General features: G+C 28.9%; 1 protein-coding gene across 6 annotated transcripts in view; it reads left to right on the top strand.

Moving 5' to 3' along the window:
• Window positions 1-23,111, top strand: part of LOC142328132 (gamma-interferon-inducible lysosomal thiol reductase-like protein) — a 55,156-nt gene extending 32,045 nt beyond the window's left edge. For 4 of the 6 annotated variants that reach the window (XM_075371669.1, XM_075371668.1, XM_075371667.1 and 1 more), the window contains 7 exons: window positions 7,003-7,155; window positions 7,979-8,122; window positions 15,486-15,551; window positions 16,694-16,840; window positions 19,933-20,103; window positions 21,389-21,544; window positions 22,557-23,111. In XM_075371669.1, the coding sequence (XP_075227784.1) occupies window positions 7,006-7,155; window positions 7,979-8,122; window positions 15,486-15,551; window positions 16,694-16,840; window positions 19,933-20,103; window positions 21,389-21,544; window positions 22,557-22,682 (960 nt within the window). In that variant the 5' untranslated portion in view covers window positions 7,003-7,005 and the 3' untranslated portion in view covers window positions 22,683-23,111. The remainder of the gene's footprint in view (window positions 1-7,002; window positions 7,156-7,978; window positions 8,123-15,485; window positions 15,552-16,693; window positions 16,841-19,932; window positions 20,104-21,388; window positions 21,545-22,556) is intronic. The other 2 variants (XM_075371671.1, XM_075371672.1) reach the window with 2 other exon arrangements.
• The last annotated feature ends 509 nt before the right edge of the window (window positions 23,112-23,620 follow it).

Genomic DNA, 23,620 nt, shown 5'->3' with positions numbered 1-23,620 from the left:
CAAAGACCTTTTTTTTGCCATTCCTGATACATTTGGTAATTACAGTCGTTCAGTTAGGGAAGTTCAGTGTATAAATGTGTGAATCCGATTGTCAATGCAAAAAGATGTGAACTAATAAATAAAATAATTTGCAGAATCAATAGCCAAGAGTGTTATAACAGATTGATTCAGTTTTGTTTTGATAAGCTAGACTACATTTCAAATGTTATAACATATCCTTTTATTTTTTGTTTGCGATTAGACCTTCAAAGGATCACCCGTGCATAGTCCAGAGTTCTTTCTTTTCCAAATTGTTTCATCTTTCCCTAAACTTTTCTCTCCTTTCTTTGGTCCAGTCATCGTGTTTCATTTTCTGTTTCTTTGGAAATTCCCTCCACTAGTTTCCTCAAAGAATTCATCAAAAATTATTTCTTTGGAAATATTTAATAATTTGAGAACTTCAATCGATCTTAAATGAGAAATTGCTTATTTGGTTTCCCCTTTTTCAAAAAAAGTTACATATTTGTTTTATTAATTTAGTTTCATCCATTTCGTTCAAGTGACCATAAAATTTGAGTTTTTTTTCTACCATGACTTTTCTTCTAATTCCATGACTTTTCAAAATTTGTATATTTTATAAATATTTGAGTTTTCGCAGTAGAGTTTTCTTAAAATAATTTTTTAGACAATTACTAGATTTTCCTAAGAAGTTCTGTATGCCTTCCCCGTACTAGGTAAAACGATGGTTTTACAGTGTTTGTGTTTTTAATAAGAATTTTTTATTTTATGTTTCTTTAAGATGAAAACCACTTTTCATTTTTTGTGTTCTGCAGTTTATTTCTTTTTTTTTCTAAAACATTCAGAGTAATGACTTTACCTAAGTATTTCAACTTTTTGAATCTTTTGATTGATTCTTCTGAAATTTTCATGGTTTGCATCTACTTTTATTATTCGAACCCATTATATTAAATTTATAGCTTGATTTTGTTTGCACGTTTTTCTGATTCTTGAAATTTCATTCTCCTATCTAAAGTTTTTTCCAAAGTTACCATATCAATCATCGACTAATGGTAAAATGTAAACATTTAGATTTTGTGCCCTCATCTTTATATTTTCATTTTTATTCAGTATTTGTATTTTCATATTCTTCAATTAATTTTTCCAGAGCAAAATTGAACGATGTGATAGAGACCATCACCTTGTCTTACTGTCATTTTTGTTTGAATGGGTTTGAAAATTTAACCTTAAATTTTAACTTATGAGTATGTTTATTTTATAATGCTTTAGTGTTGACATAAATTCTTTCAGTATTTTAACTCGAGCTTCTATTGAATCACATGCCTTTAATAATCTTAGAAATATAAATATTAATTCCGGATCTCTAATTTTTTGGTATGATTGTTATCATTTTATAATTATTTTTTTTGTTTGCAAAAACAAGTGTTTTAAATTTTTACATTATTTATTATCAAACTAGCTGATATTTTTAATTTTTCAAATTTTTTATCTTTAGTAAATAACTGTTTTCTATTGGCTTTTAAAATTACCTCAGGTAATACTTTTTATCTAAAGGAAATAAATCAGATTTTTAGAATTTCTCATTTTTTACAACCAGACACAAAGTATGAATCACTTCTGAAAACAGTAGCAATTCTAAAAAATACTTCTTTTTTTTAAAGCAAAAATATTCCATGCAAGTATATTCCAACTAGTAGTATTTCAATTACAATAAATAGACTTCAATTGAGAATTATTTAGACTAATTCAAGTGAAACTTATGAAAGATGTATACTATAGTTTTCCTTTTGAAAAACTCATATTTTATTTTTGGTTAATTGAAACCCAACCGCTAAAGAACATTGGTATCCACGATCTAGTATTCAAATCCAAATAAAAATAACTGACTTTACTAGGACTTGACCGCTGGAACTCTCGAATTTCAAATCAACTGATTTGGGAAGATGCGTTCACCACCAAACAACAAAATAATTAGTATGTTATACTTTCATTAGTTTTATTCATACTGTACAATCTACAGTAATAGAAGCGTTATATTATGAACTTTGTAGACTAAACAAAGTAAATTGTTATACTGGGCGAGACATAAAATAAAAACACAAATATCAGAATTGATAATTATTAATTTTATTATAATAATCAAACAAAATGTTAATATTTAATCAATTACGATCATAATACATTACATTACAGAAAAAAACAGTTCAAAGGAATAACATAAACAGTAGTAAATATAATAAAATATTAAAATGGAAATAATAACAATAAAAAGTTGAAACTAAATGTAAACTAGACTAAATGTACTTATGGTAGATTTCAAAACAAGGAGTTAAATTAAGAGCTGGTTGCAAAGCACACAATGAACAATAATATTAGGATTCTCTTTTGATTACACTATTTTTTGCACGCACACTCGAGATTCATCGGTTTCCATTTGCTGTGAAATATTAATTTGGGTCTTGCCAATGCCTCTATAAATTGCTAGTTCCAGCCTTATTTTCTATCGGTTAACACAGATTAAGTTTTAATAAAAAGTCAGTAATGATGTTCTTACACTTAAATTTCACCTCATCTATCGCACAGCTTATAAAATTAATTAAAAAAAATAATTAACACAATTGAACGTAGAATAATGCTGTAAGAGTCCATTGAACATTAAAAACATTAATTGTAGCGGTTATAATATTTGTAATCCATTGTGCATTGAATAAGTATGAAAGATTGATTAACCGGTCAAGCAGACAAAGGTAACTTTTACTAGGAAACATACCCGAGTCCAGATTAAATATGGGTAGGGAGAAATTATACATATATTACAACAGCTATAACTTCAATAAAGAAATGGAAATTTGATTGGCTGATAAAGGTAATTGCATCCAGGAAGGATGAAAAAGACAGTTATTCCCTTAATACCAATGTCGGTGATAGAAGGGATGAAGATTTAATTTGAAAAACCCGTCATTCATTTCCTCTAAATTTACAGTTATTAGTAGTTTGTCTAAAAACTTTAATTCTTTAATGAAATTTTTTTTGTTGAAACTATTTCAGAATTTCGAATGTAATCTCAGAGTCATTTCAAGTAGGTTATTTAGTGAAAAAATGTTGTTCTACATAATTCCTGTATCTTTTCATAAGTTTTATAGACAGTGACAAATTGTATCGAAAAAAGTAATTTATCGGTGGAAAGTATAGTTTACAAATCTCAAAGCTAACCTACTTGTAAAAAATCTTAACTGTAAAACTGCTTATGGTAAAAGAAAGGTGAAGATAAATCTAAATAAGAAACGATATCCTTGCTTCCATTAAACCTAAGGTATTTAAGATGTAACAGATGCAATTAGTCCTGATATATTAGATGGAATGGAAAGAGATAAATAAAAGAACTCAAAGGTAGCCTATTTGTCAAAAATCTGAAATGTAACCTTATCTGCAAAAATGAAGGTGAAAATAAACCTAAATAAAAAACGTTATCCTTGCTTCAGAAGAACCTAAGTTATTGAGAATGAAACAGTTCTAATCGGTCCTGTTCTTAGACAGAATGAAAAGAGAGATAAATAAAAGAATAATGTCAGAAACAAGTTTTCTGAATAAGAGAATTCTATGTTCAAAGAAGAATCGATTAATTTGAGATCCACATGTATTTCAATGGTGTTTTTCTAAAGTGAAACCTTGACCTATAGTTCAACAGATTGTAAGCTCAAGAGATGTAACAGCAGAATAATTAGTTAAGAATAGGGAGGACCACATACAGAATCTTAATACAGTGTTAACAGTAATTACCGCATTCAAAAATTGAAAGAATCATAACGACTAAAATGACTCGAACATCTTTTATAAATGATTAAGCAAAGATACTTCAACCGATAACATGATTGATTAGTAATCCTAGACATTTTGTTTGTAAAAATTATATTAAAATTAATGTTAACTTGAAATACAGACTGAGTTAGTCTACTGTTTTTTTCTCAGCCTTTTGAAAAAATTTCATTCTTACTAATCTCTGTTAAAAATGACAGACTATAATAAAGCTCAGGAGACCAATAAGAGTTTAACATAACATTTGATATTGATGACTGAATATGAAATGACATTCCAATCGATAAGGTGTTGCGCTTGAAGTCAGTGAATCTAAATTATCATTTCTGTACTTTATTTTTAAAAACATAAAATTTTGCTGAATTCAATAATTTCATAAGGTAACTAATAAAATTCATTGAAGAAATGCCTTAATTTACATAACCTTGAAAATAAATGATTTCATGTACGGAAAGCAATAAAATTTAATGAAGAAAAAACAATCATTTTTTTCTGAAATGTTCTCTTATTCCTGTTTAGCCTCCAGGAATTTCAATTTAGGTATTACTTCAGAGAGTGATATGTGTGAGTTTAAGTGAAGTGTAATTTTGTACAGTCTCAGTTCGACCATTCCTGAGATGTGCGGTTTGAATTCCAACCACCAAAGAACACCGGTATCCATGATCTAGTTAGTATTCCAATACATTCAAAAATAACTGCCTTTACTAGGATTTGAACGCTGGAACTCTTGACTTCTAAATTAACTTTGAGAAGATGTGTTCACCACTAGACCAACCTGGTGTGTTTTCTGTAATGTTAGTTTAATTTGAAATTATGTAGTATTACATATGAGGTTGTAATTGACCAATTGCATGCATCATTGTGTTTATCTCAGTTTAAGAAAAAGTTTAATTTTATTTAAGAAATATATATACATAAAAAATAGATACTTTTGAGTTGATCACATTTAATATGAATACAAGCATTTTTTGGAGATTGTTTAAAAAAAATATTACATGCTTATATTATTGTTGGTAAAAAAACTGTGCAGTGCCTAAACCTGAAAATTTCATGATTTTTGACTAGAAATTGATAAATTTTAGTAAAATCTGTAAAATTAAGTTTTTTTAGAACTGTCAGTACACAGATCACTATCAGATTGAACCTTCCTAAAATCCTGATCAATCTTAATTGTGTTTGAAATTTACCACCCATTTTATGTATTATTACAAACATCAGAAACAATGATAAACGTGCAGTGTTCTTGCTTATCTATATACTATACCATAGGCCAATAAATACAATATTGTAATATAAATAAAATAAAGCTTCCTTTTCATTCTGAACAAACTATGATTTCACAGCCAACTCAATACAATAACAATTGTTTGTTTGTTATATTACTTAACAAACATGATTAAATGTTCTATAAAAATAAGAGCATAAACAGTTGTTAAGTTGAAAGTAATTATTTTTGTTTACCATCTGAATATTAATTGCGTTGTTATGTTTGCCTTTAAACAATAACAAATATAACCTCTCTCAAGTGGACTGTCCTGACACCCAAACATGTGATCAGTACAAACATCATTTTGATACTGATGAAATTTCATCAGTTCATCTTTCTCGCTCAAAATGAGATTGACAAAAAATCAGCTGTTGGTCTTTTAGCATAAACTGAACCTGATGAAAAACTGTCAAGTGGTCTTTAAAGAATTAAGGAGAGTTCCACTAGTTGATCTTGAAGTCACTTTGTCACTAACATAGTTTACATTACTGTTTGCCTCAATTTTCTACTGTTTGTTTTACTGTATCTTCAGAAATAATTTCAAATATCTGAAAATTCCTTTTTACCAAATTAAAATGGTCCTTTATTGCCTGACTGTGCTCTAGATGGAATAATTAAGGCAAATCTTAAGTCTGGTGTGTGTGCCTGAAGCTAAATAATTTAAGTTTCCAACCATTTCCCTGTAATGTCCACCGGGAGATTAGAGGAGAGTTTCCAGGTTTACAACCAAATTTAAGTGGTAAAAGTAATGGTTTACAGTTCTCAAAACTATATTTTTGTAAAATTATCTTTGCATGGTCATATCTATTGCATAACTTGTCTATCTGTATAAATTTTTCCGTTAAAGTAATCTTTATCCGAAGATAATTGTCCACTTCATGTGATTATAATTCAAATTCAGAATTTAACTTTGTTATTATGCTCATGATCTTTGAAGAAGGACTTATAATAAGACTTATCAACATGAAAAACACCACAATTTCTTAATGTGATGCATGCAAGGATCATTCTTGCTTTCTTCTAGAACACACTGTTATAAGAAGTATGTTAAGTATTTATACAAACACTTTGAAGCTTGTTTAAGGTCGTAACAATGTTTTCATAGTTTGCATACATTTTTTTCAATCTCATATCCTTGAGGTTATCGCTTGAGTACATTCTTGTTTAGTTGTCCATTGAGGAACGATGTCTTTACATGAAACAGCGTTATGTTCCATCCTTTTTCCAAGGAGTAAATGAAAAGTTCGCTGGATGTTGGCTATAGCCCTTAGCAATGAGTCTTGCTTTATAATTAATTATGTCATCCAAATCAGTTTTGACAGTAAACACCTATCCACCCTTGGCAATCTGGACATTTCTTCGGTAGCTGCCATGTTTGATTCTGATGAAAAGAATTTATTTCTTTACTTATCGCTTCATTTCATTCAGATGCTTTGACATTCTATATGGCCTCTTTATAATTTGAAAGTGTTTCTTGAAAAAGAGAAAACAGTATCCTTTTTGATAACTGGAAGGTTTTGGTAGCTGTCCTCGTTATTATCTGTTGCTACTGGATGTGAAATCAAATTTTCATCTGTTGTTTCTTCTTTAGAAATCAAGTTATTTCCTAGTCATTTTGGGTTTTTCAGTAAGGTCTGTACTCTGTATAAGAATCAGATAGCCACAAGCCGTGTCACATGGCCTCACAGACAGATGTAAGGTTAGCTGCACGTGGTAATCATTATGTTAATATTATTTTGCTGTTCTTATTCTTTTCATTAAGAATGCTTGCATCAATATTAAACATAACTTCATTTAAGCCTCCATAAAACAAGAACAGTCATTAAGTAATTACAAGAAATGTGTTTATAACAGTATTTATATATGTATATTTTTATTATGGATATATTTTTAATTTTTATTCGTTTTCTTTTTTTTTACAGATAATGACTGCACCTGCAAACAATACTTTTATTAATGAAGTTCTGCCTCTTAATAAAGATATTAAATTAGGGACTGAACAGGAGAATGTAGCAGAAATGACATGCTTTTTTTTACCATCCCATGTGACTGAAACCGATAAATCATCTGAGCATGTAAGCTTTTTTTTATGTTTGACCATCTAACAACTATGAAGCAATATTTTGCATTAATTTCTCATTCTTTGTGTCTTTCTGGTATTTTGTTTATCCTTCTGTTTGAAATCTTTAACAGTTTTCTATAATGTACTATCGCCTTCAAATATTTTCATTTCATTTCATTTAAAACCTCTGAAATCTATTGTTGACTTCCATTCTTTTTGTTGTAAATGTGGTAGAAGATTGGTTTTGTGAGGGTTAAAAATGATTTGGCTCTTCTTTTTCAGGTGGATATTGGCATTTTCTTGGTTTCATTGTATTCGTAATCTCCATTTATATTCTTGTATTCTTATTGGTCATAGGACTTTTCTTAAGTTTTTTCTTTGCTGTTTGCATGATCCTTTTTGTAATTCTGCTGCAATCAAGCCTTCACCTGTTACCTTGTTTATTTTCTTGATGAGTTTGTCTATTTTTATTTCCTTATGTGCTTTTGATTTGTCAGTTCATATTGCTTAATTTTGGAATTGAAATTCCAAAATTCAGCATTTACCTTAGGTTCCTCGTAGTTTAATAGTTCTTCAAAGTACTTGCTAGAATTTTGTTACTTTCTTTAGCATTTTTAACATTTAAATTTAGATGTTAATATTTAACAAAAGAAAGGTTTTTGTGATTTTCCCACGCAAAACCTTGTCATTAAAGTCGCCTAATAATAATAATATAACAGTCGCTGAACTGTTAATGTGTGTTGTAAGTGAATTAGTTGCAATTTATTTTAATTTTATAAATTATACAAATAATCATAAATATATTTATAGCATTCATATTTTGTTTTGTATTTCAGGAAGTAGATTTAGTCCAACTGAAAGAGGAACTGTTGGATGTTATTAATGGTGATATTGAAAAAGATCCTTTAGCAATTGAAGATACCGACTTGGTTAAATTAGAAAATTTTAAAATTGAAAATGAAAGGGTCACCTTAAAAGAGGTAAAAACTAATTCAGTTTTTAAAAGAAAAGTATAATATTGTGAATAAACTAATTTACTTCTCAGATGGCTCAGCAGCACAATATAAAAATCGTAAAAATTTTGTGAATTTAATGTATGATGAGGATGACTTTGGTGCAGAGGCGGAACGGCATTCGTTTGCCACATCACATAAAAATGTGCATTTGTTGGTTTTGGTGATAGTCTTAAAAGAAAAGATTAACATCAAAAGCAAGTTTACAACGCTCATAGCAAGGTCAAGTAACAACAGTCACTCAGCTTTATTATTAGGCTTGGTCAAATGTTAAAAATATGAATTTCATATTTGTTTCGAATGAAAAGTATCTGGAAGAAGAAAAGTATTTAGAAAATGGTGGCAGTCTCAGATACTCAGAAGTTGCATGCTTTCTGTAAACTGTAAACTGTTTCTGGACATAGATAAACATTATCTGAAAAGGAAATTACTCGGGCAAATGAAAAACCGACAGAGAAATAATAATGGTTTCAAATAACCAAATAAACACTCTTTTTAAATTTAACTTGATACTAATGTTCTTGGTATAATTTTTAAGTAGCAATAATTAAAAGCCAATGAAAATATCAGATTACATTTATTAAAAATTAAATTATTTAGAAGCATTACTTTGAAAAAGTAATTAGTACATTACCATTCTCTATTTTTCTGATTAGGTTCTGGAATCCTACAGACATCTAATCAGAAGATTTTTTATTAGCCCTACAATATTTATGTATATTCTAAAAATAAAACAGGATAAATTTCAGCACCTGAGAGGTAAGTGATGGTAATTCCATTGGATTACGATTATTTACCTGTTGGGTCCTGATTTGTATTCAAATAATTAGCTTAATAAGTAATCTTTTTTTAACATGTCTCTTAGATTAAGCCTAGCACCTTTATTTTATTTCAGTGCCCTCTTCAGTGGTCATCTTCCCTTGAAGCCATCACAGTACAGCCAATATTTTTTTCTCAACATCACAATACAGACTATTGTGTTTGTTGAATTGTGATTATTAATGTATTTCTTGTTCATCAGATAATTTTTTGAATAAATTAAGTGTCTGCAACCCATGTATTTTTATTACTTCTCTTTTTATAACGAATCACATACAATAAATTGGTTGGTAAAATGTAATAAACCATCACCTTACTTTTGGGGAAATTTCTGATCTAAAAAACTGTGTTTGGGGGAAATTTCTGGGGTCTGAACACTTTCTTCTCCCCTGTACAATACCAGGTGATTCAGAAAGAACTTCACATCATTAAAAGCATATAAAAATTTATTTAGTTAAATTACGTTGGTTTGAGAACTCATTTCTTAGAAAAAAACATCAAAACACATGAAAGTAGTTCATTAGTACTGAATTCAGCCACCAGGATTGCTAAAAATTGATACATTTATTGGTGAGGAATGTGCTCGCTGTGTGTTTTGGTTTCATGATTTGCAGCCAACAGCTGCAGTTCAATGTAATTTTCATGGAGAGTATGGTAGGGAGCCTCCTAGTAGGCATACAATTTACTCTTGGCACCAAACCTTTGTTAAGACAAGTTGTTCTGTTAACAAACAAAATCACCAGGCTATCCACACATCCCTGAAGCAGCCGTAGAACAAATTAGAGAATGCTTTAGACGTAAGCTGAAGAAATCAATTTGATGTGGGTCATGTATGACTGGCATTTTATAAACGACTGTTTGGAGTGTATTATGTAAACAATTGCACTAGAAGCCATACCAACTAGCTATGGTTCAATACATTACAGATGAAAACAAAGTTGTGTGGCTGTAGTTTTGTGTGGAATTATGGATAGAATTACAGACAATGATACTTTTTTAGTGACGTGTCAGTGTTTCATATTACTGGCAAAGTAAACATCCACAACTGCTGAATGGTAGTTAAAAATCCTCATGAAACCTAGCAGCACATTCGTGATAGTCTTAAGGTCAATTTTTTTTGTGTCCTAAGCAAACAAAAACTGTACAGCCCATTCTTCCAGGAGGCAACTGTAAATGGTATCATTTATTTGGATATTCTTCAAAATTTTCTAATTCCTCAGATGATAATGATTATGATGACCAAGATGAACACCGTTATTGTCAGCAAGATTGGACATTTTCACTACCATCTAAAAATGCAAGATTTTCTTGATACATGATTCCCAGGTCAGTGGACTGGTTATGAAGGATTGTTGCATGGCTACCTTGGTCCCCAGATTTGATTCCACTAGATTTTTTCTTTTGGAGTTTCATTAAAGATTGCGTTTATCTAGTACTCCTTTGCCTACAGTTCTTATTGAGCTAAGACTTCAAATTAATGCTGCAGCTGCTGTAAAGTAGAGGTAACGCCTGACTTGCTGGCTACAGTCTGGAATGAAATTGACTTCAGGTGGGATGTATGTGCATTACAAATGGAAGTCATATCAAACTAAAGTGAATGTTGGAGTGACAAACTTGATGTGTTTTTCTCTGAAATGAGAACTCAACCGAATCAGTAAGTAATCTGAATAAATTTTTATACACTTTTAAAATTGTGAAGTTGTTTTTGAATCACAAGGTATTGTTAGTATGGAACGGCATAAACCATTATACTCATCTTTTATTTTTTGGCCACAAAGAGCCAGATGAGCCCTTCTTTATTTAAAAGTTAAAATAAACTTAGTTTATATAAAATTGTTTTATCTGAGTAAATATTTTATTCTATTTTCCTAATGTGTATGTTGTAATCTGTTCAACTAGTGGCCAATAAGCAACCTTCCCTTGGCCCAGTGAGATAAGGATGACATGTAAATTTTACCCCAATTTATTGGTTTTCACCTCAGATTTCTAAAAAACTACATCAGATATGGTTCTGGGACTTAATATCAATTTTTTAGGTCAAAAACCATATCACCAATTCTGCCCCTCAATTAACATCCTAAAAATTTTAGTAAGATCTCATTTCACCAGAGTAGCTGAAATTTGAGCAACACCTTTTTTCACTGGCTGTAACTTGCAAATGAAGCAATTTAGGATATATATTTATATGAGCTTTTTCCTTTATTTTCAGGAGTTAAAGTCCTGGGAGAACTTTGTGATACACCTGTATATTTATTTACTTATATCTTTTTCAGTTTACATTATGTTCATTCTTGCTGATAGTTCATCCTTTATTGGTGCTTAAAAGAGTGATATTAATTTATTACTTTTAATAAATACTTTAATAAATACTAAATGTAAATGTCTAAAATATTATTGGTGTTTTAATCTTCTAACATTTTCACTGATGTCACAAATTACAAACTAAATGATTTTTGCAATCTAGTCATAGTTTAGTCTAGGGTATTTGGAGTGGGTGAATACTATTAGAAAAATTATTGGAAGGGTCCAGACATAAAATGTAAAGCCAGAAAAATTGAGAACAAATAATTAAAGAAAGAAGGTGAAAACATGAATTTTTTCTGAAATATCTTGAAAAATATTTTTTTTTATCAGCATTCTTCAGAGAACAAAATCTATTTGTTTTGAAGTTTGCTACAAGATAGAATTAGAAAATCCACTTATAGGTACTGGTTGGTTATGGGGAAAATAATTAAAAAAGAAATGGATGAAAATTAATGTTAATTGAGGTATCAAATATAATTTACATTCAGTATCAGTAAAATTTATTTTTAAAATATGCCAAATACAAACACTTGAGAAAGGGGGTAATGTTGCTTTATCACCCAATGCCCAAATGTATAACAAAAACTGTCGGTTTCTTAAAAAAACTTTCCTAAATGAACCAGTTAATTTTCAAACATTAACATACGAGGGTTTTTTTTTCAAGGTCTGATCGGTCGCGAAATAAAAACCAGCGCAAAAATCGGATGAACCTTTGCACATACGTGTTGCGCAGCGCCTCTAGTATGGCCTTCAATCACGCCGCGTCACTTCGTTTAGTTCTGAATACGCAGCTAGCATGTAAAAGGTCTACAACAATAGCATCTCCCGCCAAGTGTGAAGTGCGTGCGGTAATTTCGATTTCTTCAGGTTGAGGGGTGTAATGCAGCTGACATTCATCGATGAATAATACGGTGAAAATTCAATTAGTGACAGCAAACTGCGACAATGGTGCAGGAACTTTAAACCAGGACATACAGATGTTCATGATACAGGCGGTCAGGGAAGGAAGCGAGTGTCAACCGATGATCTCGTTGAGCGAGTGGATGAGGCAATTCGAGAAAATCGTCAGTTCACAATTTCTGTATTGAGTGATTCGTTTCCTGAATTTCAAGGTCAGCTCTCTACACCGTTGTGAGTGAGAGACGTCGGTACCGCAAACTGTGTGCGTAATGGGTTCCCAAGATGCTGTCCGACCATCACAAAACAATGAGAATGGACGCCTCCCTAACGTTTCTCCAGCGCTACCACAGTGAAGGAAAGATTTTTTGAACAAAATTGTCACAGGGGACGAGACATGGGTCCATTTCGAAACTGAAGAAACAAAAGAACAATTCAAACAGTGGATGCATTCTCATCCTCCCAGTAAACCAAAGAAGTTCAAGCGAATCTTCTCCAACAGAAAGTGTATGGCTACTGTGTTCGGGGACCGGAATGGAATTCTCTTGGTGGAATTCATGGAACATGGCACGACCATCACTGCAGCCTTATACTGCGTGACTCTTCAACATCTACGAAGGGCAATTCAGAATAAGCGGAGAGGAATGTTGTCATCAGGCATTGTGTTTTTCCATGACAATGCTCGGCCGCACACTGCAGCTGTAACAAAGAAGCTACTGCAGCGTTTTTGTTGCGAAGTGTTTGATCACCCACCATACAGCCCGGACTTGGCTCCAGTCGATTTTCACCTCTTTGCTTATATGAAACGCTGGCTAGGAGGACAACATTTTGGCACAGACATCGAGCTGCAGACCAGTGTAGAAACATGGCTGAAAACACAGGCGGCTCTGTTCTATGACGAGGGTATTGGAAAGTTGGTACCATGCTAGGAAAATTGTCTAAATCGGAGTGGCGACTATGTAGAGAAATAGCATAATGTAAGTACTTGTTACAAATAAAAAATTTGTTATTTTCACTGTGGTTTTAATTTCGTGACAGATCGGACCTTGAAAAAAAAAATAACCCTCGTACCATACAATCAACAAATGGTTGAGTACATGGAGAATATGTATTAACCAAGCAAAATTGAACCAAGTGACATTCACGATAAGGATAGGTCCATGGATCCATCAAGATGGTGTTGTAATTCTGCAAACTGATAGTGTGATGTACATAGGTCATACATATCTTGATCTTCGACTAACAAAGAAAGTTCATATAAGAAAGAAGAGAAGGCAACTTGATATAAGTTAAAGGAAATGTTCTGGTAATTAAGCAGATGTTCTTGTTTTTCCTTGTCTAATAAGCTGCTGATATACTCAAAAAGTCTATATGGACCTATGGGATTGAATTATGGGGTACCATGAGCAGAAGCAATGTCGACACCTTACAGCAGTGTCAGAATAAGCTAGTGAGGTCTATATCTTAGTTTACAAGGAACAATGAGTACCAGGATTATTTAGGATTACAGTTCATGAAGGAGTAGGTATAACATTTCAATTCAAAGTATGAACTTTGGCTTGACTACCACACATTTCACCTGGCAATAAACCTACTAGACAATGGCAATGACACAAGAAAGTTGAACTGACTGTATGTTCCAGAACTAACTGTCTCAATGTGTGTATAGTAAACTTGGATGTGAATATTCTGCATTATCTATTTGACTCTTAATTTCAAATTTGTTAATTTTCTTCTTTTTTTATATTGGTTCATCATTTTTTTAGTTTTATGTATTATATCTTAATTTATTTTCTCTTGTTTTAGTGGTGTTGAGTGTCATTCATTATTTCTAATTGTATGTGCTTGGTATAAAAGTTTTTATTATATACTAGTGTGTAATTTTTTAATAATTTCACTGCGAACTCCTTAACATGTGATTTGGTATATGATGCAGTTAACTAAAGATTTATGTAAACGTAACCAATTCTAAATCAAAGTGGCAAGGTGACTAGACTGCTACGGTAGATAATAAACTTCAACACATCAAGGATATCGTGTTGCCATGGGACTCATCAAATAAAAAAATTCGCTGAGAGGAAGTGGTCCTCTGACGATTGCGATTAGGACTTACCAACTCACGGATATCTGATATCTTCAGAAAACCTACCACCATGTGTAAGATATGACTGCTGTTTGACTATCCTTGTAGATTGTATTTGTTTTGCGGCCCTGCATCGTAAATCTAAAATGGTGAGAAACATTCACCTTATCCTAGGCAATAAAAAAGGTTTAGACCGGTTATTGTTATTTCTAAGAAGTATCAATATACTTAATAAAATTTAATATTATTTGCCATGTGACACCAACCATCGATTTTTAATTCAATTCTTGAATTCGTGTTCTGTTTTCTAGTACTAACCATTCTTATTATTTTAATTTTAATCTTATTATTTTAGTTTAATCTTACTTCTGTATAATCTTATTGTTATCTGAGTAGGGGCAATTTAAACCCCTCTTATACTTCGTTAAATTTTATTTATGTTTATTTAAATTTTATATATTTTATGTTTGCTATTATTTTTTAAATAAAATATATTTTATTTTTAAGATTCTGACTGTGATATTTGTTTTAAGAAAGTTTTTGGTGTTTTGCTGTAAACTATATATTTTTTTTTAAGATCATTTATGACATGTTATTCTGGGCGGTCATATCACTCTTGCTTGAATTTTTTAAACTTCATTTTTAATTGGCATCTGCATTACATAATAAAGCTTCTTGTGTCATTTATGACTCTGATTACAAAAGGGATTATATATATATTTCATCATGAGTGAGGACTTCCAACAAATAAACAGTAGACAGACATGGAATAAAAAAATTTAAAAAAGAAAAAACCATCATTTTCGTATATGATGGATTTATTCATTTAACAATTTTGGTAAGTTGAATAATTTCTATTGTTCTTGAGTTCACAAGCTTGTGGGAATGATAATGAAACTAAAATGAACAATGCACTGTTATATCTTAAATAAAATAACATTAATTCTACGTAATGGTTTTATAATATTTAACCTTTAATTTTAAAGAATTTTTCAATAATCCTGGCAAATTTTGTTCTCTGTAAGATATTAATAAAAGAATTGATATATTATATCACTTATTTCCATGAATAAAGTTTCCTGTAATAAATAGTAATTACAGAGGTTATTGTACTCAAGATATTATGCATACAACCCATCATATGTTTGCAATGAGTAAGATGCATGCAAGCATTCATTATGTACTCTATTTGGGAACTAACTTCTAATAGAATTATTATTTTTTCAGATAATGATGGAGCATGCTGTACCTATTTTTTTAGTGGTGATAATAATTGCTACAGCTTCTGGACAAGTAAGTGTAATACAATTTTTCAAAAGATTTGTTAACTGTTATTAGTTGCTATTTTGAAATATATAGAGGATTTTATTAAAAAGTTGTTTTTAATTTCTAATTAGTATATGAGATTTTTTCATATTAATTCAGATATAAAAATTTTATATTATCATCAGATATCTTTCTTTTTATTATTGCCTCACTATAACTGGAATAATAGCATGGAGCATTCTGCCTCTCTTGTTATTGTTTCTAGGGAAAATGAGAATTAAAGTGGTGCAATATAAACTAAAAATTTATAAAGAAGAATTATAGTAGAAATTTATATGATAAGGTATCAGGGTTCCACCTGTATTTTTCTCTATGAAGGTTAAAAAAACAGCCACCCACCCATGCACACTCACACAAATCTTTTTAGCAGTTTTCTGTAATATTTATATATTAAAGTAATATTTCATTTCAAGAAAAAACAAACTACAACTAATTATTCAACTACTCCGTGATTCATAATTTATGATGAACTCAAATCTTATATAATATTAATTATAATTGTCAAAAAAAGGACATTATACAATACGATTTTAGGAAAAATTCATATACAGTTGACCTGTGAATGAAGTTGATGAATTTGGCAAAAAAATGTCAGGTTGTTAAAATGTTAAGTTATCTGCTGTTAATTAACAGCAGCAGTGAGTGAGAGCACAGGAATACTGCCTTACTTTCTCTATTTATCAGTTCTTTGTGTTGACCTATCTGGTGGACTGTTAAATTATATTTTTTACCTTTAATTTTTTTTTTTAGTCAGCTCATACACTTTTTATGTGTCTAAATAACGTTATTATTTTTTTTGCTCTAATAAATGAGCTCGTGACCAAACTTAAACCAGTGTTTTAGAGAACTCTTTTGAAGTCACAAACAAGAAGAAAGGATGTGCTAAAATAAAGAGAAGGCAAAATTGATTTTAAACATTACATTAGTATCTTTCAGAACAAAAACTTTTTATCTTCGATAAGTGTTAAGAAAATTATGTTTTGTATTTGTCGTTTTAAGTTTTAATTTTATTATTAAATATTTCACATTTATTATTATTTAATTTTTTTTATATTCACAGGCCACATATATGACAGTACTTATTTACATGCTATTAAACTTTCTTACAGCATTCAGGTTCATCTGTTAACATGACAATTTTTTATGAAACCCTGTGCCCATATTCCATGAAATTTTTTACATCACAGCTGGGACCAGTGTGGAAGGAGTTTAACAATTACATTAATGTTGAATTTATTCCATATGGACATGCTAATGTAAGTATAATGTTTACTTACTTAAGAAATGCAGTAGTAGGTCAATATTCTTGCTAGCTTGATTTTTTATTGTTAAGATTGCAGAGTGTATATGTGCATGGTGTGACAACATGGATATTCAAGGGTAGGATGGTCTTAAACCCATTTTTTAAGGAAAAAGTGAAAAATTCAGTTTTTTCTTTATAATTATAATCTTATTAAATTTAAATTATTATTATTATCTATATCACCTTTTTTTTAATTCAGAAAGTATAACTTTCTGTATGCTACTGAAGTTTTCATTTAAAAGATTCAAGTTTTTTCAACATATTCTTCTCTGAAATATTTTTTTTCGTTGAACATTTAACTTAATTTAAAATACTTGAATCAACAAAAAATAAAACTTTTTGAATTTGAAACCAAAATTCAAGCATAATTTTACGTTGAATCTTTCTTACTTGATTGTGACCAAGGGCCTCCATTGTTGGTCAGATGTCATAACAATATAATAAATCTTTTCCTTCTGTAAAGGAGTTTTTGAATACATCATTGAAACTGCAAAAATGGCACATTCTAGAGTCTCATTCAATAAGATGTTATCTTTTACTCTAGATCCTACATTCAAATTGCTTTCTGGATAAATTCAAATAATTAGCTTGGTCATTAAGAACTACCTGATTTGTAAATGAGGGTCATGTGAAGTTCTAGATTGAAATTAACTAGTAATTCTTTTCTTATGTGATCTTATTGATTAATATCCAAATGAGTATCTCTGTATAAAATTTTTTGATGATTGGGACACAAGTAAATCTTCACTGGAAGAAAAAGGTCTTACTGCTGAAGGCAAGTTTAGATATTTAACAGAATATTTGGATTTAGGTGTAATCTTATTGTATTTATTGAATGAATAACAGTCAGTAAGTAGTGTTTTTATTGTCTCCAAAAAATAGGCCCAGCAAAGGACATACAATGAAAACGATTTATTCATCAGGTAGCAACGTAACACAGTTAAACATGAAATACCCTTGTTTCAATGTTTTAGTCATATTTGGTCTCATATTAGTCATTATTAATTACCAACTTTACAGCTAAAATAAAGTTCACAGGCCTTTTAACAAGAGATGTAAAGTTTCATAACGAAGATCCAAAAGTTAGTTCATTACACATTAGTAGAAACTATTAGGAAGATTTTAAGATACTTCCTTAACGTTTTTGAACAGAGCACTATTTAATTGCACAATTTATTGTTCATTTCATAAAAATAGCATAAAATGATAATGATGCTTTCTCAGTGAAGACTTGCTTTCATTAGCAGATTAATGATGATTTAGTCTTCACACACATTATTTATTAGCATTCATGATAAGTCAGTTAATGAGTCATACAGAAATGTGACTATTTAGCATTCGTTTGATGAGTGCAGTTAAATAAAAAAGAGTTAAATCCTATTAAAATAACATTTTCAAAACAAAATTAGTCTTTTGGTTACAACATTATTAATGAATATAATTAGTTAGCAAGTCTAAAATCTTTTCTGAAATTCCGAATGAATATTTGCATTTAGCATAACAATTTATATGAAGAATATCATCATATGTAATAAAAACTCTGTTTACCAACTAACTGGTAAATAGATCCGATTAACTGATGCAGAAACAAACTTAAAATAAAGTGTTTCATCAATTTGAAAGTGACTTGTTTAATATTTATTTCTTTTCAGTGACATGATAGCCCATCTAAAATAATAAAAAGCAGTTTCATTAAATTTATTTATCCACATTAAGATTAATAATGTGAATCAGTAAGCAAATAAATGCATACATTATTTTTTAATAAGATTAGTTGCTGAATTATTTTAAACCAATCCATAATAGATGTCCACTGCAAGCTGTGTAGTAGGTAGTACTGCTTGTATACATTTTTTATTTACATTAGACATATTACTTAACTGTGGCTTATGTGGAGACTCATTGACTTAGAAGGATTGAAAAATTCTATTGTACTCTTTACTTACACACTAAAATATCAGTTTTTACAACTACTTCAAATGTGTGCCATCTGCATCATTATCTAAACTATGTTACTACCAATAAAGGAGCCAAATAAAACAATAAAAATCTTTTGGCAGTACATTTCACGTTTCAGAACATGAGTTTTATTTTCAATAATATAGACTCTATTATAATTTAACTATTTAAATAATTTATTTGAATATTATTATTAATTTTATTTTGATAAATTTAATGTAAATGACAATTATTATTTTTTTCTAATAAGTACCGGTGGTATTGCTTTTTTATGTTCTGTACAAAATATCAAATAGTGTAAAATATTACACAATGTAAATTAGATTAATTTAGTATTTATATTTTACATATTAAGTAGGAATGTGGACTAGTTATTTTCTTTGAATCTTCCTACTGTATTTACAGTTATTAAATAAGCAATAATCTGTATGCAAACTTCAATGTTAATAATAAGTTGATCATGAAAGGAATTAATCAAATATCATTGTTCTGTAGTAACTTAGAATACTAACTTGCTTGGCATTAATATTATAATAAGATTTAATATTAAATGTAATATACTTGTAAATCACCAAAACACAGTAAATAGATAAGTTAACCATATTAATTCCAAGAATTGATTTTTGGAGAATCCCATATCTCCTGTTGTTATTAAATTCTATATTTACAAAAACATATTTATTTATGGTTTGTTAATTTTTCAAAATTTTTTTTGAAAATTATTGTGGACCAATACAGGATCCCACATTAATTATAATGTTTAGTTTTAAAAACTGAAGATGCAGGATCCTGAGAAAATCGATTCTTATAATTAATATGGTAAGTTTAACTTATTTATTTATTTTTTTATCTAATTTAATATTAAATTTGATTAGCACATTGGTTAATATATTATTATATTGACCAAACATTATACCATGATATTGACCATATTATTATATTATAGAATTATTTGAATTTTCAAAAAGTTATTACAATAAAATTATACATATATTTTTCTTTATCTCATGTTTCTGCTTATAGTTTGAGTATAGAAATATTTATACCTTGTACCATTAATGCTAATAATCTGGATTATATTTTCAGCAAACCTATCAAAATGGAACGTGGAATTTTAAATGTCAACATGGTGATAATGAATGCAAGTATAATATATACCATGCTTGTGTTATAAATAATATTAAAAATGTTGATAAAGTTGTGAGAATATTAACTTGTTTGATGACTGATAAACAGGAATCTCGTTTAATTGACTCGGTGAGATGCATTCAATTTCCATACTCTAGTATTCTGTTCTTTATTTTGCTTATTGTTAAACATTTTTTTTCTGCAAACCCTAGAGATTCACAGAAATATTCTAATCTAATGTGAGATTATAAAACTTACATTTTATTTATTTCTTACAGAAAAACAAAGTTATATTAATTTGTTATTCTATAAGTACAATTTAGAATAGAAAGTTCATCTGTGCCTATCTGTGTTACAACTGTGTCTCATCTTAACGGGTAAAATATTATAAACAATTCTATTTCTGTTTTTAGTAGGTTGGATCATTGCTGTGGTGCAGGTCTTTTAAAACAACTTTGAATTAGAATGAATTTAGTGTGAATTTATTATTTCTATATGAACATGCATGTCAGCAAGAGTGAAAAAGAAGCTTGGGAAGATTATATTGTTACAATTATTTCATCCAAGAAAGAAGCTTTCTTTCTTAACATTATTAGAGGAACTAGTTTTCCACTTTGCCAGTTTAAGTTACTGAATGATGAACTCTGCAAATCTTTTGCTATGTAAAAATCTGACAATCATCAAAATTGTAGACATGGAAGTAGACAATGAAATATAAACAGTAAACGCTTGAAGACCTGTAAACTGTACTGTAATGTAAACGTGTAGCATAACAACTGAATATTTTTCTCTTGATGATATTTAAAGTGAATAAAAACAGATCTTGTGAATGAGAGAATCAGTTAAGTGATTATACCCAAACATGTATGTATATTTGTTGTCCTTTAACTTTTGTAGCTTTTAAAATTGTCTTGAATTTTTCTATTTAATACTTGTTTGAGCTATTGCATAATACTTTGTGTTTAAATAAATAAATAATTTTCTAGAAGAGAATTTATAGTTCAGAAAAGTTAATTTTTAAGTTTAAAAAATAATGTTATGGCCACAACATTCTCATTAATTTGATGGGATGTTTGAAGAGTTACATTTTATAACTGGTCTTAGCAGACAAATTAATATACTACTATTATTATTATGCAATTATCTAATTATTGAACAGATGTTAGCGTAATCAGTATACGCTAAGTTAAATAATATGAATTTCAGACATTTCCTGTTATTACGAATAACATTTTGATACATATTAAGTCTTTAAAAAATATTATTTTATTAATCTATTATTAGAAATGGTTTTAAATTTAACTTGTGCTTTACATTATTTGAACCAGCAATATTTTAGATCACATTAGTAAAATTCCAGTAAATATAATGTTGAAAATTGTGTTTATCATATTAAAATAACTTTTCTTTACAGTGCATGTCAGAGAATACTATAAAAAAAAATACAAAGGATAAAGTTACAGACTGTAGCAACAATAATGAAGGGAGAGAGCTTCTTTCAGCTTATGGAAATGAAACAAACAACTTTCAACCAAAAGTACAATATGTACCATCTCCAGTCTTCAATGGAGTAAGTTGGAAAAAATTTGAACAATTCATAAGGAAGTAGACTGTGTGCATGGCAGTGAATATATCATTTTGTATCTGTCCTGTTAATTTTTAGGTTATAATGGGTGTATTTGAGTTATGTGCTGTCTTTTTCAAGCATGATGTACATTTTAATAAACTCATTTTTTTCTTTGATGTGCTAATGCCAGAATATCAATAAAAAAATTAAAATAAAGTACAAAGAAAAGTGCCATCTTTTTTCTTTAGCAAAACATTTTGGTGAAATGAACTCAAAATTTAATATTCTCAACTTTTGAAAGTTGTAGTTTCTTTGATAAAAAAAAAAAAAAAAAAAAAAAAAAAAAAAAAAAAAAAAAAAAAAAAAAAAAATAGCTCATTGCTGCTGTATTAATGATTATTAAATAATTATTAAAAAAATAGTAATACTTTTATGAAGAAGTAAAATTTAGCTTTATTTTAGGTAATCTTTTTTTTTTCAATAAATTGTGCATAAGGTGTTCACTTTATTTTATTTTTTACTTAAGCTTTATTTTGTGTACTGATAGTTTTTCAGTAAATTACAGGAAAATGTCGTTTTTTCTGATTTTTTGTCTGAATATTATAAAAGTTACTTTGTGAGACAAAAAAGATAATGCATTTTCCCACTCTGTAGTTATTTTAACATTGGTTGAATGATGGTGAGACCCAGAAATAGAAAAGGAATTCAGTAGCATAATTGTAGATACCTCTTTGATGACACTTAAGTTTGCTTTGTATTCTGTCAATAAGTAAATATTTTATTTATTTTAAATAAATAATTATGTTTATACTTATGTAAGATTGCGCTTGTTTATACTTTACATAGATTACATCAGAAATGAGTAGGTGTTTTATTCTATAGATAAAGAAATAAATTGTTCTAATTTACCTGGAATGATAAAGGAAAAAACATTGGAAAGTCCCAAATAAATGTACTCTATATTTCTAGTATACTGTATTATGCTATTTTTTATTACTCAATTACTCTGTTTCAGGCGCTTAAAGAGTCAGATCGTGTTGATGCATATTACAATTTAAAAGAAGTTGTATGCAAGTATCTTAATCCTAAACCACCTCAGTGTTCTAATCATTATTATTACTTATCAGTACCTTATTTTTAAATCTGATCAAAAGTGAAACATTTCTGAAATAATGTTCTACTACACGTGCCAATAAAGTATAAATATACATATTTATACGTAATATTAAATATGTCCAGGGTGTTACATTTAATAATTTGTAACAAAAATCACCATAAAAACACCAAATGAATAGTTAGCTCAATTAATTTAACTTAACTACTTTTATAATAAGTAATTTTCATATCTGTTGATCTATCATCATTATTTAAATATCACCTCATGCAATATGTTACCTTTGTCATGAGTTAAAACTATGTAGTTGTCAAGATAAACTGAATTAAAATTAGTTACAACTAATTCAGCCATCATAACAGGTGTGCTAATATAAAGATTCATAATTTTAAAAATTTACATGTACATTTATAAGAGTATTTACATTTATATTTGAAAATGTTACATTTCTCTAAATATTCAACTTTACTATTATTATTATTATTATTATTTATTTATATTTTATTAAATTATTTTTTTATTATAAATTATTTTTTTGTATTTATTATTGGATTTTTATATGCAATGAGGTGATCAGCCTCATATATATTTTTTTATATATATATATATATATATATATGCTTTCAAATGTTGAAAAGCTCTGTTTAAAGGATTTCTGATGAGTATTTTATAATATACATAACAATTAATTTATAAAGTTTATCTTATTATCTTCTGATTTAAATTTATTAAATTTATCTTGTGATAGAATTTTAGTAAAATATTTTACTGATCTAAAAGATAAAAGGATACTATGATTTTCATAGTTGTAGACATTAACTATTTTATTTGTATTTTTATTAATGTAATTATATACAGTATATATTACAGGTTTATATTTCTTGTTTTTTTTTCAGATTAAATTAATGAACTATTTTTTTCTATTCTTTTTAATGTATTTTTTATTAATGTTCTCAATAAAAATA

The sequence above is a fragment of the Lycorma delicatula genome, chromosome 7 (assembly GCF_047948215.1).
Source record: "Lycorma delicatula isolate Av1 chromosome 7, ASM4794821v1, whole genome shotgun sequence".
Lineage (NCBI taxonomy): Eukaryota > Metazoa > Arthropoda > Insecta > Hemiptera > Fulgoridae > Lycorma > Lycorma delicatula.
The sequence above is the reverse complement of the archived record's forward strand: the minus strand, read 5'-3'. Positions and strand labels throughout refer to the sequence as shown.